This window comes from Betta splendens, chromosome 21, assembly GCF_900634795.4.
Source record: "Betta splendens chromosome 21, fBetSpl5.4, whole genome shotgun sequence".
Classification (NCBI taxonomy): Eukaryota; Metazoa; Chordata; class Actinopteri; order Anabantiformes; family Osphronemidae; genus Betta; species Betta splendens.
This window is the reverse complement of record NC_040899.1, coordinates 421,566-441,235: the sequence shown is the minus strand read 5'-3', so window position 1 is coordinate 441,235 and position 19,670 is coordinate 421,566. Positions and strand designations below refer to the sequence as shown.

Sequence of the window (19,670 nt, the reverse complement as noted above, 5' to 3'; positions counted from 1 at the left end):
AAGCAAACAAGGCTACACACAACTACATGAGGAAATGTCACGTTACCTGTAATCTTGGTTCCGCCCTTTGCCTCCTGAGGGACACCCACGCCATACTCATTTTCTCCAATAACTCGAAAATAATAGATGGCACCCTCCTGCAAATCTTCTACTTTGTATGTGAGTACATGGCAGTTGCTGGTCACAGACACCCATGCCTTCTTACTAGCCTCACGTTTTTCAACATGATAAGCTTTGACTGGATCACCTCCATCATTTTCGGGAGCTTCCCAAGTGATGGTTGCAGTATCCATAGTCACTTCAGAAACTTTGACATTTACAGGGGGTCCAGGAGAGTCAAGGACTTTGACAACAATGGGCAATGTTGCATTCCCTAGGGGTGATTCAATAGTGACAGAGTACTCTCCTGAATCATATCTTGTTGACTTCTCAATAGTCAGTGACGTGCTGGACTCTGTTGATTCAGTGGTTCCTCTAAATTTTAGGTCAATACCTTCCTTGGCCCATGCCACTGATGGAACAGGATTGCCTTTGAATGGTACATTGAGAGTAAATGCTGTGCCATGCTTGACTATAAGTACTTTACGCATGTCAGTGTCATAATCAAATGATGGGGCTGCAGTCCTGTCTGCTGCTGCAGTCGGAACTGAGTATGGGCTACGTACACTGCTGCCGATTTTATTTATTGCTTTGACACAGAATTCATATTCTGCATCTGTCTTTAGTCCAGTGATTGTAAATTCCAAGCTCTTGGTAAGAGGGATAGCCTCAATCCATCTTGCCAATTCTTCAGTTGATTCTAATACATCTTCCTCCTCATATTCTTCCTCTTCTCCCTCAACCTCTTGCTCTGGTTTGCGTATATAGTCTCTGTATTCTATGCTATAGCCAAGGATGGGAGCACCACCATCGAATATCGGTGGCTTCCAGACAATGGACACACTGTCTTTGGTTGAACTGACAATCTTTGGCTTGGTTGGACGAGAAGGCATAACTAGAGGATCCAATGCTCTGAATGTTGCTGATGGGTCACTTGGGGGACTTAGACCAGCAGCATTTTCAGCATAGACTCTGAAGTCATACTCACAACCCTTTCGTAGTTTTGTTGCTATTGTAGTACATTCAAGAACAGGATCTCTGTTTACACGTAACCAGCGCATACCCGTCTTCTCACGACGCTCAATTATGTATCCAGTGATGGGACTGCCTCCATCATTGGCTGGCTTGCACCAGGCAAGGGTCATTGAGTCTCCGGTTATAGTAGTGACATCAACACTTGTTGGTGCAGTGGCAAAAGTAAATGGATCTGTAACTTTTACAGCATTACTTTCCAGAGCTTCACCAAGGCCATGCTTGCTGACAGCCAAAACCCTGAAGACATATTCATTGGCTTTTATCAATCCTGTAACCTTGAAGGATGTCTTTGTAACATCTCCCTTCACCAACGTCCATGCCAAGCAGCTGGTCTCCCGCTTCTCAACAACATAATGTGTGATTTTAGCACCACCCATCTCCTGAGGAGGGCCCCATGAAAGAGTGCACTCCTCAGCTGTGAGATCTGTGATCTGCAGAGGTCCTGCTGAGGGTCCTGGCTTATCTAGAATCACACAATTTATTGGCATGGTAACTGTGCCAGCAATGTTCTGTAGCATCAGGACATATTGTCCAGAATCTTTTCTGATGCAGTCCTTGACTATAACAGAAGTGCTGGTATCAGATGAAACAATCTGAATTCTAGCTCTCAATTCAATATCTTTGCCATCCTTGGTCCAGGAAATGACAGGGACAGGACGTCCAGCAAGATCAGCGTTAATTTTCAGAGTTTCACCTGCTTTTACAAACACTGTCTCTCTAAATTTGACATCCATCATGATACGTGGTGGATCCACATCTTCCTTGACAGTAATGGGACCAGTATTGTCTGATGGTTCACTGAACAACCCGACCGCATTCTTGGCAATGACACGGAAGTCATACTGGTTATTTTCGGTGAGCCCAGTAACGTCATAGTGTGTTTCAGGCACATTGGAGAAGTTGCACCTTGTCCAGCGTCCTTCAGGAAGGTCCCTGCATTCAATAATGTAGCCAGAAACCTTAGCCCCACCATCATACTCGGGTTTGTCCCAAGACAGTGACACAGATGTTCTGGTAACAGCACTAACCACTGGTACACCAGGTGAATCACATGGATCCCTTGCTGCTACAGGTTCACAAGCTTTGCTGCATTTTCCAATACCAGCAATATTTTCAGCATAGAGGCGGTATTCATACATCATGCCCGCTTCAAGTCCTGTGACTTTGTATTCGGTATCTTTGATCATTGTCCTGTTAATCTTCGTCCACAGAATGCTAGAACGTTCCTTTCTTTCCAGATGATAGCCCAAAACTGGACTACCACCATCGCTAACTGGCTCATTCCAAGTTACCAACATGTAAGACTTAGTGGCCAACTTCACTATGGGTGTGGAAGGAGGTCCAGGCTGTTTGAAGTTATACTGAGCCGTAATTCCAGTTGAATCCAGATACGTACTCTTTCCATAGCGGTTGACTGCATAAACGCGGAACTGGTACTCTGCTCCATGTGTCAGACGGCTTGCTTTAAAGCATGTCCTGGCAACGTTACTAGCTACAATCTGCCATTCTTGGGTGTTTGTATCCCGCTTTTCTACAATATAGTTACTAATGGAACAGCCACCATCATACTCGGGTAGTGACCACGACAGTGTTATACTGTCTGAGGTGACTGCATCTACTTTGATAGCTTTAGGTGGGCCCGGTTTGTCAAGAACAACAACAGCAATTTCTGCCCTGACAGTTCCTCCTGTGTTGGCTAGTGTAATCTCATACTTGCCAACGTGTTCTTTTTTAGCCTCTTTAATCATTATTTTTGCTGAGTTTTCAGTGTTTAGGATGGTCAGTGATGATGTTTGCTTCAAAGGAAGACTATCCTTCTTCCAGGACACAACAGGTTTTGGCCTGCCTCTTGTTGGAACCTCAATAGTGAGGTCATCTCCTGCCTTTACACTGTATGTAGTAAACAGTAAATTAACAGATGGTTCTATTGCAACATCTTTTGCAACCACCGGCAAGCCAAGATCCTTTGGCTCACTCTTTCCTTTTTCATTGATTGCAACAACTCTGAATAAATATGCTTCATTAGGTGTAAGATTGGGAATCGTTGCTTCAGGCACCTTGACTGTGCATGCTGTGCCCCACTTGTCCCCATTCTTAGGCCTAAACTCTACATTGTAGCACATTACTTTGCTTCCACCATCATGAGCAGATTTTTCCCATGCCAGTGACACACTGGTCTTTGTCAAATCTACAAGCATAACTTTGTTTGGTGGTAGAGGTACTTCAGATACTTTGACTTCTTTGGTTTCAACCATCTGTCCTGGGCCATATTGATTAACAGCACAGACTCTGAAGTAGAAGATGCCACCTTCAGGCAGATCTTCAATTTTGAATGTGTTGGATGTGCAATTGCTGGTGACAGTTGTGTAGGCTTTCCTGACTGATTCCCTCTTCTCTACTATGTAGTTTGTGATTTTAGAACCACCATCGGTGAGTGGTCTGTCCCATGAAAGAGTCACTGAATCCTTCTTAATCTCCTTCAAAGCAAAATTTTGGGGTGCACTTGGTGTATCTAAAATTCTCACAGCAATAATTGCTGATTTTCTTCCACTGTTGTTATTTAAAGTCAGTGAATATTTACCACTGTCAAAGCGGTTGACATTGTCAATGACAAGCATGGTGTATGAACTAGTGGAGTCAATCACTGCACGATCTGTGAGAGTACCCTCAACTTTCTCCCATTTTACAGCTGGTTGGGGCCGTCCTCTGATGCTGACAAACAAACGCAAAGTTCCACCAGCTCGGACTGATACTACCTTTCTGAGATCAGCATCTAGCTCAATCTCTGGTACTTCTACCCTGTCAGATGTAACTATAGTGCCATGAACATTAGCTGCCTCACCCACTCCCTCAGAGTTCATTGCACAGACACGAAACTGGTACTCTGTGCCCTCCTTCAGGTCTGTGATTGTGAGTTTTGTGGCTTGAATTCCAGTGGGTGGTGTGCACATGGTCCATTCTTTTTCAACTATTGCCTCTACTGCTGGTGCTACTTCTGCCCCCATGGTTGATTCAGACACAGGTGTATACTCCCGCATTTCAACAATGTAGCACTTGACATAAGCACCACCATCAAAGGCAGGCTTTCCCCAGGACAGTGACACAGATGACTTTGTGTAATCTGTCACCTTTGGGTGGTGTGGAGGTCCAGGTGGTGTTGTGGCATCACAGGCTCTATAGAATAAGGACAGTTCACTGAGGTCACTTATTCCAGCTTCATTCTCAGCTGCAACACGGAATTCATAAAAGTGATCCGTCATTAGACCAGTGACCTTGAAGTGGGTGTCCATCAGCTTTTGTCTGTTACATTTTGTCCACCTTACACTGTCTTTGTCACGTTTCTCAAGGTGGTAGCCTGTAATGTCAGCTCCACCAGTCTGTTCTGGAACAGTCCATGACAGAACCATGGAGTCCTTAGTAATCTGACTTGCTTCTGGACTTCCAGGAGCAGTAGGTGGCTTGAAAGGATTGCGTGCAATGATAGGTTCGCTCTCAAGATAATCGCCCTTTCCATACTTGTTGACTCCCCTGACTCTAAAAATATATTCATCTCCAGGGAGCAAGTTTGTTAGTTTGTGGTACAGACTCTTGATATCTGATGCAGCCAAAGTCCAAGAAAGTCTACTGGTCTCTCTCTTCTCCAAGACATAGTGAGTAATATTAGCTCCCCCATCTAGCTTTGGTTCAGACCACGTAAGGATGCACCTGTCAGCCATGACTCCTGTCACCTTCAAGGGTCCAGTAGGTGGACCTGGTTTGTCAAGGACTTTGACAGTAATTGGAAAGGCTTTTGTACCACCTATATTTTTGAGGACAAGTTCATAGTGGCCGCTGTCAAGTATGGTTACATCTTTAATGGTTATGGCTGCACGTTTGTGTGTAGTTCTCTCTTCAATACGAAGGGCCTTTTCCATTTCTTTGCCCTCTTTTAGCCAGATAACATCAGGAATTGGTTTCCCATGAATATCTGCATCAAGAAGCAGATATTCTCCAGCATTTACAACAATTACATCCTTGTATTTTGGGTCCATTGAGGCCCGTGGGGGTTCAATTTCATCAGTAGCAGTAATAGGTCCTGAGCTGTCAGATGGCCCACTGAATACACCAGCTGCATTTCTTGCAATAACTCTGAATTCATATTGCTCATTGTCTGTCAGACCGGTTACAGTATATTTAGTGTCAATGATGTTTGTGAAGTTAGCTCGCACCCAACGGATATCAGGGGAGGAAAGATCTTTCTTTTCTACAATATATCCAGTCACTTTGCTGCCACCATCATACTGAGGTTTAGTCCACTGGATTTTTATTAGATTCTTAGAAATAGACACAGCTTCAGGTGCACCTGGAGCATCACATGGGTCCCGAGCAACAAAAGACTCTGACACTTTGCTGCATCTCCCTATGCCAACAATATTTTCAGCATAAGCTCTAAATTCATATCCAACACCCTCCTCAAGATTGGAGATCTTGAACTGAGTATCAGTGATCAGAGTCTTGTTCAGTTTGTTCCAAAGGATGCTACTTCTCTCCTTGCTTTCAAGATGGTAACCAATGACTGCACTTCCACCATCACTGACTGGCTCATTCCATTCAATGATCATCATTTCCTTTGTAGCAGATTTCACATATGGCGTCCCTGGAGGCCCTGGTGGTTTGTATGGATACTGTACAACAATGGCCTTGGATTCCAACGGGACACCCTTTCCATATCTATTTTCAGCTATTATTCTAAACTGATATTCTGCACCAGTCTTCAGCTTGGTGACTTTAAAAGCAGTTCTAGCAAGTTGTGTGATAACTGACTGCCACGTTGTGGTGGTGGTGTCTCTCTTTTCCACAATATAGTTCTTTATCTGGCATCCACCTGTGTACTCTGGGGGCTCCCAAGAGAGATGGACCAAAGTGTTACTCACTTCAACTACCTTTACAGGACCTACTGGTGCGCCAGGTTTGTCGAGGATAATGACAGCCACTTTCTCAATGACTGTGCCGGCAGTATTCGTAGCTGTAATTGAATATTTACCAAAATCCTCCTTGCAAGCCTCAGTAATTTGAATTCCAGTTGTTGCAGGTGTGTTTACTACATTCACTCTGGATGTCACCTTTAAAGGTTGCCCATCCTTTGCCCAGGTGACTTTAGGTTTGGGCCTGCCAAGCACAGGGAACTCCAACCTTAGATCTTTGCCAGCTAATACACTGTAAGTGTTGAATTGCTTTGAGATGCTTGGCTCTATGGTCAAGTCACTGGCAATAACAGGTGCAGCAAGTGCCATTGGTTCACTCTTACCCTTCTCATTGAAAGCAATGATACGAAATAGATATTCAGTTCCAACAGTGAGCCCTGTGACAGTGCCCTCACAAGTCTTTGTATTGCCTGCAATTCCCCACTTGTCTGTACCCTTAGGCTGCATCTCGATTAGGTAGCCACCAATTTTACTGCCTCCATCATGTTGAGGTTTCTCCCAGGCCAGTGAGGCAGTGGTCTTGGTGACATCAGTGAGAACAACTTTTCCAACAGGTAGTGGTACCTCAGAGGCCTTGGAAGCGGTTTTAGTTTCAATAGCTTGGCCAACTCCATAGTCATTTTCAGCCATAATTCTGAAATAATACATAGCACCTTCAATCAAGTTCTCAACTTTGAATGTTGTCTTTGTGCATTTAGTGGACACATTAGCATATGCCTTTCTGGTTGATTCACGTTTGTCAATCACATAGTTCTTGATTTTGGAACCTCCATCGATCAGTGGGGCATCCCAGACAAGTGTGACAGAGTCTTTTCTGATATCCTGAACCACAAGGTTCTGTGGAGCCCCTGGTGTATCCAGTACTTTAACAGCAACAAAGTCCGATACAGAGCCACTGGAGTTTGTCAAGCTCAGTGTGTATTTTCCCGAATCACTTCTGTCACACGAGTCAATGGACAGCTGTGTGAAGTTAAGAGCTTTCTCAACTACTGCCTTTTCAGTCAGAATACCCTCATCCTTAGTCCACTTAATCTCAGGTGCTGGCCTGCCCTTAAACGGAATATGAATTCTAACAGATGCACCAGCTTTGACTGTTATGCCTTTTCTCAGCTCAGAGTCAAGTTGGATTTGTGGTGTGTCCAGTCTTTCTTCTGTCTTAGCTGATCCAGAGAGAGCTGCTGCTTCACCAACTCCGAGTTTGTTTAGAGCACACACTCGAATCTTGTATTCCTGGCCCTCAGTAAGCTTGGTAATTTCATATTTGTTGACCCGCAAGCCAGTTGGGGGTGTAACCATGCTCCATTCCTCCTCCTCAGCCTTGCAGACTTCAACAATATATCCCTGAATTGCGCTTCCACCATCAGACAGTGGCTTGCCCCATGACAGTGTAATAGAACTTTTTGTAGAGTCAATCAAACTCACATATGCTGGAGAACCAGGTTTGTATTTAGGATCGCAAGCCTTATAGTATGAACTTGGAAGACTTGGCTCTCCCATACCAACTAAATTTTCAGCAGCCACTCGGAACTCATACTCATGACCAGTGGTTAGGCCTGTGACTCTGAAGGAGAGGTCAGTTACACTTTGTCTATTGCATCTTGTCCATTTTATTCCACTTCTGTCCTTCTTTTCAATAATGTAATTGATAATCTCACTTCCACCATCGCTTTCAGGTGCAGACCATGTAATAGTCATTCCATCATGGGTAATGTTGTATACATCCTGAATATGGGGTGCACCAGGAAACACAAATGGGGTCTTCATAATCACTCCACTGGATTCCAGTGGCTCACTAATACCATAACTGTTAACTGCAAAAACACGGAACATATACTCATTGCCTTCTAGTAATTTGGTGACTTTGTAGCAAATAGCCTCACAACTGTTAGAAACAACAGTCCAAGCAAGACGACTTGTCTCTCTTCTTTCAATGACATAATGCGTTATAGGACTACCTCCATCATGTATAGGAGCTCGCCATACCAATGTGCATCTATCTTCAGCTACACCAGTGATGTGTAGAGGTCCTTCACATGGGCTAGGCCTGTCCAGGACCACAACGTTGAAAGGAACAGTTTCACTGCCAGCCTCATTTTCCACCAGAAGTGTGTACATTCCACCATCAATCCTGACAGAGTCCTTAATGACGACCATGGCATGATTTTCTGTGTTTTTGATCTCTATTCTAAGTGTGTTCTCTAACGGTTTATCATCCTTGAACCACTGGATTGTAGGAATAGGTTTTCCACGAAGATCAGCATCTAGCTTGAATGTCTCTCCAGCATTAATTACAATTGTCTTGGTCAATGCGGGGTCAATAGAAAATTTCGGTGCCTCAATTATATCACTTGCAGTGATAGGTCCACTGTTGTAGGATGGCTTGCTTATGGTCCCGACAGCATTTTTAGCAATGACTCTGAAGTCATACTGTGCATTCTCAGTCAGACCAGTAACAGTAAACTGAGTCTCGGTCACATTGGTAAAGTTTGCCCTTACCCACCTTCCCTCAGGCAGGTCACGCTTCTCCACAATATAGCCAGTAATATTACTGCCACCGTCATACTCTGGTTTAGTCCACTGAATGACAATGGTGTCTTTATTAACATGGATGGCCTCTGGTGTGCCAGGGGGGTCACAAGGGTCACGTGCAACACAGCCCTCTGAAACTTTACTGCATCGGCCAATCCCAACAATATTTTCGGCATAAACCTTGTACTCATACTCAACACCTTCCTCCAAGGGTTGTGACTTGAAACTGGTCTCATGAATAAGAGCCTTGTTGATTTTAACCCAAAGAATACTATTCCTTTCCTTCCTTTCCAGATGGTAGCCAAGAACAGGGCTGCCTCCATCTGTGACAGGTTCATGCCACTCAACAATTTGGTGGCCTCTAGAGAGAGACGAGATGAAAGGAGTGCCTGGGGGACCTGGTTCCCTGTATGGGTACTGAGCAACCACAGAAGATGAATCCAAACCATGACTCTTGCCATAGCGATTCTGAGCAATGATCCTGAACTGATACTCTGCTCCAGTCTTAAGTCTTGGCACTTTGATGGTAGTTCTGGCACAGTTGATGCTCACATTTTCCCATGTTGTTGTTGTGGTATCTCTCTTCTGCACAATATAGTTTGAAATCTGGCAGCCACCATTGTGTTTAGGTGGGTCCCATGAAATAGTAACAGTTTGTGTTGTGATTTCATCAAACCTCACGGGGCCAGATGGAGGGCCAGGCTTGTCAAGTACAATGATTTCAACTGTTGTGTCCTTCTTTCCAGCTGAGTTAGCAACACTTATGCTGTACATGCCACCGTCATCACCGGCTGCATCCTTAATGCTAAGTGTTGTATGTGTTAGTACATCAATGATGTTGACTCTTGTAGTAAACTTCAAAGGAGCTCCATCTTTGGACCATGTGACTGTTGGCTTAGGACGTCCAAAGATAGGAATGTCAATTTTTAGGTCTTTTCCCACATTGACACTGTAGCTGCTGAATGCTGGTCGAACATCTGGCTCAAAGATCAAGTCCTTGGTCATTACTGGACCAGTGAGAACTTTGGGGTCACTTTTTCCTTTATCATTGACTGCTGTGATTCTGAACAGATACTCTTCTCCTGGGTTGAGATTGGAAACAGTGGCTTCTATTGTCTTGTATGTATTAACATTGGACCATTTTGTTTGACCCTTAAGCTGCACCTCAAGTAGATACTGCATGACCCTGCTACCACCATCATAGTCAGGTTTCTCCCATGCCAAAGAAATACTCGTTTTGGTTTGGTCTGTCACAATTAAGCTCTTTGGAGACTGTGGCACTTCTGAGGCCTTAATAGGGTCAACAGTGGCAGCAGGTAAGCCAACACCATGTGCATTCTCAGCAAAGACTCGAAAATAGTAACTGCAACCCTCCTGGAGTGGTTCAATTTTCCATAAAAGGGCATGGCAGTTTGTTACAACAGCTGCATAAGTTTTGCGCGTACTTTCTCTCTTTTCAACAATGTAGTTCTTAATCTTGGATCCGCCATCCAACAAAGGTGGCTCCCATGCAAGTGTTACTGACTGGTTTGTAATTTCTTTCACCTTAAGCTTGACTGGAGCATCAGGTGTGTCAAGAACACGAACGACAACAACTGCACATTTGCTCCCACTGGGGTTTTCTGCAGTAACAGCATATTTCCCACTGTCATTTCTATCCATTTTGTCAATCACAAGGGATGTGTAACTGCTTGTCACCTCAACTTGAGCACTCTCTTTAAGGGCAGCTTCATCTTTGTTCCACTTGATGATAGGAGTAGGCTTTCCTTTAACAGGGATGAACAGGCGAAGCGAAGTTCCAGCTTTAATAGTTACAATCTTTCTCAGTTCTGGGTCAATATCAAGGTCTGGCTCTTCTGCCCTTTCCTGGGCAACAACAACCCCAGGGACATCAGCATGTTCACCAACTCCAACTTTATTGATAGCACATACTCTGAACTTGTATGACTGATTCTCCTTCAGGTTTGTAACTTCAAACTTGTTTTTTTTGACACCTGGTGGTGGTGTGCAGATTATCCATTCTTCTGCAGGTGCATCTGCAGCTGGAGGTTCAGGTGACACTATAGTAGTGCAGCACTCAACAATGTAACCCTGAATTTTACAGCCTCCATCACAGGCTGGCTTTCCCCATGACAGAAATACTGATGCTTTTGTTGTGTCAGTAACTCTTGGATTATGTGGTGGTCCAGGCCTGAAGATGGGATCAAGAGCTTTGTAGAAGACAGTTGGAGTGCTTGGGTTTCCAATGCCAACAGCGTTCTCAGCAGCCACTCTGAATTCATAAATATGGCTTTCCAGGAGTCCAGACACTTTAAAAGTGAAGTCAGTGACAATTTGCCGGTTGCATCTGGTCCATCTTACACCCTCTTTGTCATGTTTCTCAATTACATATCCAATCACAGGACTGCCTCCATCTTCAGATGGAGACTCCCAGGTAAGAACCATTGAATCTTTTTTAATGTCTGAAACCTCTATGTTCTTAGGTGAACCAGGGGGCACATATGGATCTTTGATTATCACGGTAGCAGATTCAAGTGGTGCCCCTGCTCCAAACTGGTTTAGTGCACAGACTCTAAAGATGTATTCATTTCCTTCCAGAAGTTTTGTAACCTTTAGACAAGTATTCTCCACTTTTGGGTCAACAACAGTCCAGACTAGTCTGCTTGTTTCTCTCTTTTCCACAGTGTAGTGAGAGATCTTGCTGCCACCATCTTGTAGTGGGGATTTCCATGAAAGACAACATTGGTCTTTCATTATTCCTGTAATGACAAGAGGTCCTTGTGGTTCTCCAGGTTTATCTAGAACAATTACATTGACCTGTGCAGTCTTTTCACCTCCAGGATTTTTTAACAGCAGTGTGTACTGGCCTCCATCAGAAAGTTTAGCTTCCTTCACACATATGTTAGCTTTTGTGGGACTGTTCTTAATTTCTCTATGAATAGTGTTACTTAGTTCTTGCTCTCCTTTCATCCAGTGTATAGAGGGCAATGGCTTGCCTTGAACATCTGCATCAATCTTGAAATTATCGCCAGCATTAATTACGATAGCTTGTGTGTACTCTGGGTCAATGCTTATATGTGGTGGCTCAATCTCATCCCTGGCTGTGATTGGACCACTGCTGTAAGAGGGGAGGCTGAAAACCCCAGCAGCATTTCTTGCTATAACACGGAACTCATACTGATTGTCTTCCACAAGTCCAGTTGCAACATATTCTGTTTCAATTACATTAGTGAAGTTAGCCTTCAGCCAGCGCCCTTCAGGAAGCTCTTTCTTTTCCACAATGTAACCTGTAACCTTTGCACCACCATCATACTCAGGCTTTGTCCAGGCAATAGTCACAGAGTTCTTGGTAATCTTGGTTGCCTCTGGGGTGCCTGGAGCATCACATGGGTCTCTTGCAACATGACCCTCAGACACTTTGCTTGCTTTTCCTATTCCAACAATGTTTTCAGCATAAACTCTGTATTCATACTCCATGCCTGCTTCCAGACCACTGGTCTTAAATGTTTGGTCAGTAATAAGAGACTTATTTAGTTTGACCCAAAGAATGCTATTTCTCTCTTTGCGTTCAAGATGATAGCCTAATATTGGACTTCCACCATCATTCACTGGTTCATTCCAAGCCACCAGCATGCTATCTTTGGTCCAAGCTGCAATAGATGGTGTTCCAGGAGATCCTGGGAGCTTGTACGGGTATTGAGCCACAATACACCCTGATAAAAGACTTGCACCTTTTCCATATCTGTTCTCTGCTGTGATTCTAAACTGATATTCAGAACCAGTCTTCAGTCTACCTGCCTTTATTTTGGTCCTTGCAAGGTTAGGTGATACAACCACCCAGTTAGTCGTAGAAGTGTCTCTCTTTTCCACAATGTAGTTTTTGATACTGCAACCACCATCATAGTCTGGTGCGTTCCATAAGATGGTTACACTGTCAGAAGTGACTTCCTCCACCTCAACTGGCCCCCCTGGCTGGCCAGGTTTGTCAAGAACAACAATTCCAATATCTGCAGTTGTTTGTCCTGCTGTGTTGCCAAGACTAATAAGATACTGACCAACATCGTCTTTAGTGGCTTCTTTAATGCTAAGGTTTAGCATTGTGTCTGTTGCATCAAAGTTTACTCTGGTAGTTCTTTTTAACGGCTGACCATCTTTAGCCCAGGTGACGGCTGCCTTGGGGCGTGCCACATATGGGATCTCCACTATTAGGTCTTCTCCTGCCAACACGCTGAATGTGTTAAACAGTATTTTGGCAAAAGGTGCTATCACCAGCTCTTTTACAATTACAGGCACGCCAATTTGACGTGGGTCACTCGTTCCTTTTTCATTTTTTGCTGCTACACGGAACATATATTCTTCCCCTGCATTAAGTCCACTTATTGTAGCTTCTGTGTCTTTAACAATCATAGCTTGGGTCCACTTATCAACTCCTTTAGGCTGAATCTCAACAACATAGCACCCCACTCTGCTACCACCATCATGCTCTGGCCTTTCCCAGGAGAGTGTGACACTATTTTTGGTAACATCCTTAAGAGTTATTTTGCCTGGTGGCTGTGGTTTCTCAGACACTTTAACTGATTCCCCAGTCTCAATGGGTAAGCCGATACCATATTCATTCTCAGCTAGAACTCTAAAGTAATAGTTACAACCTTCCAGGAGCTGGCTCACTGTGAACGTAGTATGATGGCAGTTGGCGCTGACTGTGGCATATGCCTTCCTTGTGGACTCACGTTTTTCAACAATATAGTTCTTAATCTTTACTCCTCCATCATTCAGTGGTGGTTCCCAAGTAAGAGAAACAGCTTCATTTGTCACAGCAGTAATCTTTAAATTCTGTGGAGCGCTTGGAGTATCAAGTACCCTGACATGAACCGCAACAGTCTTAGAGCCAGAACTGTTTTCAACTGTAAGATTATACTTTCCACTGTCAAATCTATTGACGTTTTCAATTACAAGTAATGTATAAGACGATGTGCTTTCAATGGTTGCCCTTTCAATAGGCTCCCCATCTCCTTTTGTCCATTTAGCTTGAGGGACCGGTCTGCCTCTGATCGGCACAAACAGTCTAAGTGAACAACAAGCTCTAAGACTGACAACCTTGCGGAGTTCAGCATCCAAATCAATCTCTGGCGGGAGAAGCCTGTCCTCTGCCTTGGCATTACCAGGTACGTATGCTGCTTCTCCAATTCCTTCACCATTTACTGCAGAAATGTTAATCTTGTACTCCTGATTCTCTTTCAGATTGATTATGGTGAATGAAGTGGCAACTAAAACCCCTTTGGGTGTCACAATGGTCCATTCATCCTCTTCCTTGTTTTCAGATAGGATGCAGGTTTCAACAATGTAGCCAATAATTTCAGAGCCACCATCATATACAGGTTTGTTCCAGGCAACAGTAATTGAGGACTTAGTTGTGTCCAAAATTCTGGGATTGCATGGAGCACCTGGCTTATACAGCGCATCAGTTGCTTTGTAGAATGGACTGTTAACACTTGGATTACTCACACCAACAGCATTCTCAGCAGTGATTCTGAATTCATATTCATGTCCAACAACAAGGCCTGTTACCTTGAATTGTAGATCTTTGACCTTTCTCTTGTTGCATTTGACCCAGCGTAGGCCTATTCTGTCTTTTCTTTCAACATTGTAGGTGATAATAGGTGTTCCACCATCACTTTTTGGTGCTTGCCACATAACAACCATCGAATCTTTAGTAGTGGCCGTCACCTCTGGATTTTCTGGAGGATCTGAAATCACATATGGGTTGTCTGCAATGGTTGGATTTGAAATAAGAGCCTCACCCAATCCATACTTGTTTAGTGCCATTACTCTAAAGATGTATTCATCTCCTTTGAGCAGTTTGGTCACCTTATACTGTGTTACTTGTAGGTCTGTAACCACACTGGTCCAAACCAATCTGCTTGACTCACGCTTCTCAATCACATAACCTTCAATATTGGCACCACCATCATCAGCAGGTGGAGCCCATGTGAGTACACAGTTGTCAGCTGTGACATTAGATACCTCAAGAGGTCCAACTGGTGGTCCAGGTCTGTCAAGAACTTTAACCTTGAAAATGTGCTTAGCAAATCCACCGACATTAGTGGCAGTCAAGACAAATTCTCCTCCATCTGATCTGACAGAGTCCTTGTTGGTTAAAGCTGTAGTCAGTTCAGTGAACTTCACTTCTAGTTTCAATGTGTTTTCAACCTCTTTGCCATTCTTGTTCCAAACCATAGAAGGTGTTGGTTGACCAGCAATGTCAGCATCAAGCTTAAAGGACTCTCCTGCCTTTACTAGAATAGCATCCTTAAAAATGGCATCCACCATAATACGTGGTACAATGATGTCATCTTTGCAAATAATTGGATCTGAAGGCTCAGAGGGCATACTTACTGCACCTGCTGAGTTTCTAGCCAAGACACGGAATTCATAGGAGGCATCTTGAGTCAGTCCACTGATAGTGAAGGACGTCTCAATGATGTTAGTAAAGTTTGCTCTAATCCATCGACCAGCAGGCAGTTCTCTCTTTTCTACAGTGTAGCCGGTGATTTTAAAACCACCATCATATTCTGGCTTTGTCCACTGAACCGTAATGACATTCTTGTTGACAAATATTGGTGCAGGCTGACCTGGTGGGTCTACAGGATCCAAGGCCAGTATTGGTTCTGAAGCCTTGCTGGGCTTACCAATTCCAGCCATGTTTTCAGCCATAACACGAAACTCGTAGGCAATTCCACCCTCAAGCCCACTGGATTTGAAGATATTTCCTTTTACAATACTCTTGCTGATCTTAATCCACACAATACTGTTTCTTTCTTTCCTCTCTACATGATAACCAATTACTTCATTTCCACCATCAGACACAGGCTCATTCCAGCCAATTGTTATGGAATCTTTGGTAAATGCAACAGCATTAGGAGTACCAGGAGGTCCAGGCACTTTGAATGGATAGGCAGCCACTACTGCCTCTGAAGTGATGGGTGGTCCAACACCATATCTGTTCTTAGCCTTCACTCTAAACTGGTACTCAGATCCAGTGGTTAACCTTGTGGCTTTGAACATAGTACGAATGGCTTGGGTAGACAGCTCTGTCCATGTCTGGGAAGTGGTGTCTCTAATTTCAACAACATAATTGTTGATTGGAACACCTCCATCATTTTCAGGCGTCTCCCATGCAAAAATGCAATAAGTACGAGCTATCTCCACAATCTTGACTGGTCCCCTAGGTGGACCAGGGACGTCTTGTACTTTAATAAAGATGTTGTCTGTCACTGAGCCAACAATATTCTTTCCTGTCATAGTGTAAGTACCACTGTCTGCTCTGGTGCACTCATTGACGCTGAGGATAACAGTAGCAGCAGTAGTCTCAACATTGGTTCTCTGTGTAAGCTTCAGGGCTTGACCATCTTTCAGCCAAGAGACTGTCGGTCTAGGACGTCCCATAACTGGAATTTCAACCTTGATGTCATCTCCTGCCTTGGCAATAACTGTCTTCTGGCAAACACCCCGCAGATCAAACTCCGGCAGTGAAGTAGAATCCCTGACAACAATGGGTTTACTGTCACGAGGAGTGCTTCTACCAGACAGGTTGACAGCCATTACACGGAAAATGTATTCCTCATTCTCATTTAGACTCTTCACTGTGAAATCCATCGCCTTGACTGTTGTTACATGGCTCCATTGATCACTTCCCTTCTTTTGGGCTTCCAGGACATATCCTGTAATTCTGCTTCCACCATCATGCTTTGGTTTGGTCCAAGCAAGGCTCACAAAGTTTTTAGTTATGTCAGTAGGAATAATACTTCCTGGTGGAGTTGGTGCCTGGGAAGCACGAATTGGATCTGCCGTTTCAACAGCCTCACCAATTCCATACTCATTTTCAGCAGACACTCTGAAATAGTACTCACAGCCTTCACCCAGCTCCCCAACATTGACTGAAGTGGTTGGGCAGTTTGTTATAACAGTAGCAAAAGCTTTGCGTGTTGATTCTCTTTTCTCAATTATATAATTTGTGATCTTGGATCCACCATCAATAAGAGGCAAATCCCACTCAAGAGTAATGCTTTCCTTGTCAATTCTGAATGGTTTTAGGTTGAGTGGAGGTCCAGGTGAACTAAGAACTCTCACGTGTATATCAGCACTCTTCTTCCCAGCTGAGTTTTCGAGGGTAAGCTCATATTTCCCTGCATCAATCCTTGAACTCTCAGGAATGAGCAGCATTGTAAAGGACTCAGTGCTGTCGATGACCGCACGTAGGACAGGACTACCTTCCTTGGTCCAGGTAACTGTGGGTGTAGGACGTCCCTTGATTGGTACAAAGAGTCGAATGGAGCAACCAGCCTTGACCACAAGAGTTCTTCTCAGCTCAACATCCAGCTCTAAGTCTGGTTCAGCTGCACATTCTATAATCTCTACTAGTTCCAGGGTCTCAGCAGGTTCACCAACTCCTTTTGCATTCACAGCGCTAATCCTGAAGTAATATTTTGCATGAGTTTGCAGATCTGAAACAACAAACTCTGTGATCCTAAGTGGAGATGGAGTATCTTTAATCCAGACTTCTGTTCCTTCCTTTTTGTGCTCTATTAGATACCCTGTGACTTCAAGTCCACCATTGTCAAGAGGTTTTCCCCAGTTGAGGGTGGCAGTAGTCTTGGTTATATCTGTGACTCGTGGATTCACTGGAGGTCCAGGCACAACTGTCAAACACAAAAGAAGTAAATCGTTTCCAAACTAAATATATCTGTAAAAGCTGTTGACCTACGGTAGTTTATTAACATATGAAATAATACAGGTTTGCTTTATTTTTACTTACAAGCAGCAACAACCGTCCTGACAGACATAGATGGTTCACTGGGCTCTCCAAATCCAGCTCTATTCTCAGCAATAACACGGAATTCATACTCAACACCCTCAGTGAGACCAGTGACTTCATAGCTGAGCTCAGCAACAGATTTCTTAGATGCTCTGATCCATCTCATTCCCCTTTTCTCTTTCCTTTCAACACTGTAGCCTATAATATCACTTCCTCCATCTTCAGTGGGTCTCCTCCAGGTCACAGTAGCTGAATGCCCATCAACTTTTTCAACCTCTGGCTTGGATGGTGGACCAGGAGGACCTATACATGAAGACAATATAGATGTATGAATGTATTTGTATTTGTGTTGGTGTTGTCAAGAAGTTTTTTAACTTTGAAAATATAAAGGAACAATAAATCAAACTGTACATACCAAATCTATCAACCATCTTTACCGCCTCAGAATGAGAAGGTTCACTGGCACCATACTGGTTAATGGCAGATACCCTAAAGAAATATTCATTGCCCTGGATGAGCTTGTTGGCCACGTAGTGACATTCGATGACCTTCTCTTCCAGAACAGTCCAGAGTAGGCGGCTGGTCTCCCTTTTCTCCAGGGTGTAATACTTAATTGGAAAACCTCCATCCTCAGTTGGGGCTGTCCATGTTAGTGTAACTTTTTCGGAAGAAATACCACTACATTCGATTGGTCCAGGAGCCCCAGGAACATCCAGAACTTTGACTTTTACGGTTTCCTCCTTTACACCAAAGGGGTTGCTGGCAGTAATGGTATATTCTCCAGAGTCGTTTCTACTGGCATATTTGATGGACAGAGTAGAGGAATTTACAGTGTTTTCAATATGAACAAGGTCAGAGGGTTTAAAGTATTTCCCTGCCTTTGACCAGCATGAGGTCGGTGCAGGTTTGCCTAATATGCTTGTGGCAGTGATGACAATTGTATCACCAGCTCGGACAGTCAGTCCCTCCATCACCTGCGCATCAATAATAATGGTTGGTGCAGCTGTTGGGGATAACAGGAAATTTTATTACATGATGCCACATTTCAACCTTTTTATCCCGACGTCAGGCTGACAGAAGAACTGTTCGGTGACGTTTATTGCTTACCATATTCATCTCTGCAGATAATTGTATCTGTCTGTTCAGAAGGTGGGCTGAGAGCACCAGCAGCATTCTTTGCCCTGATTCTGAACTCATATTTACAACCCTCCTGGAGATCAGTGACAGTAAATGCAGGCTCCACAAGATTCACATTATTGGCTTTCACCCAGACCTTAGACGGCAGGTCGCGCCTTTCAACAATGTAGCCTGTCAACCTGTGGCCACCATCAAACTGTGGTTCGCTCCACTGAAGGGTTACAGTGCTTCGGGTGATGCTAATTACTTCAGGTTTACCAGGAGCATCTGGTGTGGATAAAAAGAAGTCAAAGTCAATTTTAGTGCCATCTTATGTGCAGGACATACAGGGTACCGAGATTACATTTCTCTCTAACTCGAAACATGTATTCACCTCCAGTGAACTTTTTCATCATTAATTGGCTGACTGTTGATAAGCTTTTCACCTCACTTGCTATTACTAAGGCTTGCTGCTGCTACATGTGTACAGCATTTCACCCTCAGCTTTCCGCTGTTTTCTACATGTTATCGCCTTATATCTGGAAGCAACTGCTAAGATTCAGAAAACAAGCTAGTAATACTCAAACATATTTTCTTCTTTTTATCTACTGCAGTGTTATCTCTGCTAGCTCAGCGCCTATTTTATCTTCTCCAGCAGAACCAGGCTGAATGTGGGCGGCCATCTGCCTCGACTGGTAGGGGTGAGGGGATAGAGAGAAAGTAAAAATTACAGCAACAACTACAAGCAACAACAGAGCACAGGCAGGATGTTTGACCAGAGACTGGACACAGGCAGGATGGTTGGATCCGCAGCTGCCCATCACAGAAACAGCTCTGAGTCCGATGATACCTGTAGGTGAGGACGGGGGGGCACAACTACTGGAAAAAAAGAAACAAGGTTAGTTAAACATGGCAACAATGATGGGAGGTTATTGGATAGAGGAGTTAGAGGGAAACAGAGGAGCTCAGTGTATAAATGAATTCCCCCAGCAGTCTATGTCTATTGCAGCTTAACTAAGAGATGGTTCCTGTGACTAAGAATCATTGCCAGTGACCTGAACCATCTCTAACTATAAGCTTTTTAAAAAAGGAAGGTTTTAGGCCTGATCTTA

At 43.9% G+C, this 19,670-nt stretch overlaps 1 protein-coding gene across 22 annotated transcripts in view; it reads right to left on the bottom strand.

Moving 5' to 3' along the window:
* ttn.1 (titin, tandem duplicate 1) overlaps nt 1–19,670 on the bottom strand; it is a 173,208-nt gene that overhangs the window by 25,430 nt on the left and 128,108 nt on the right. For all 22 annotated transcript variants that reach the window (XM_041068717.2, XM_055504775.1, XM_041068719.2 and 19 more), the window contains 4 exons: nt 18,550–18,846; nt 17,858–18,445; nt 17,443–17,745; nt 47–17,326 (listed from right to left, as the gene is read on the bottom strand). In XM_041068717.2, coding sequence (XP_040924651.1) covers nt 47–17,326; nt 17,443–17,745; nt 17,858–18,445; nt 18,550–18,846 — 18,468 coding nt within the window. The remainder of the gene's footprint in view (nt 1–46; nt 17,327–17,442; nt 17,746–17,857; nt 18,446–18,549; nt 18,847–19,670) is intronic.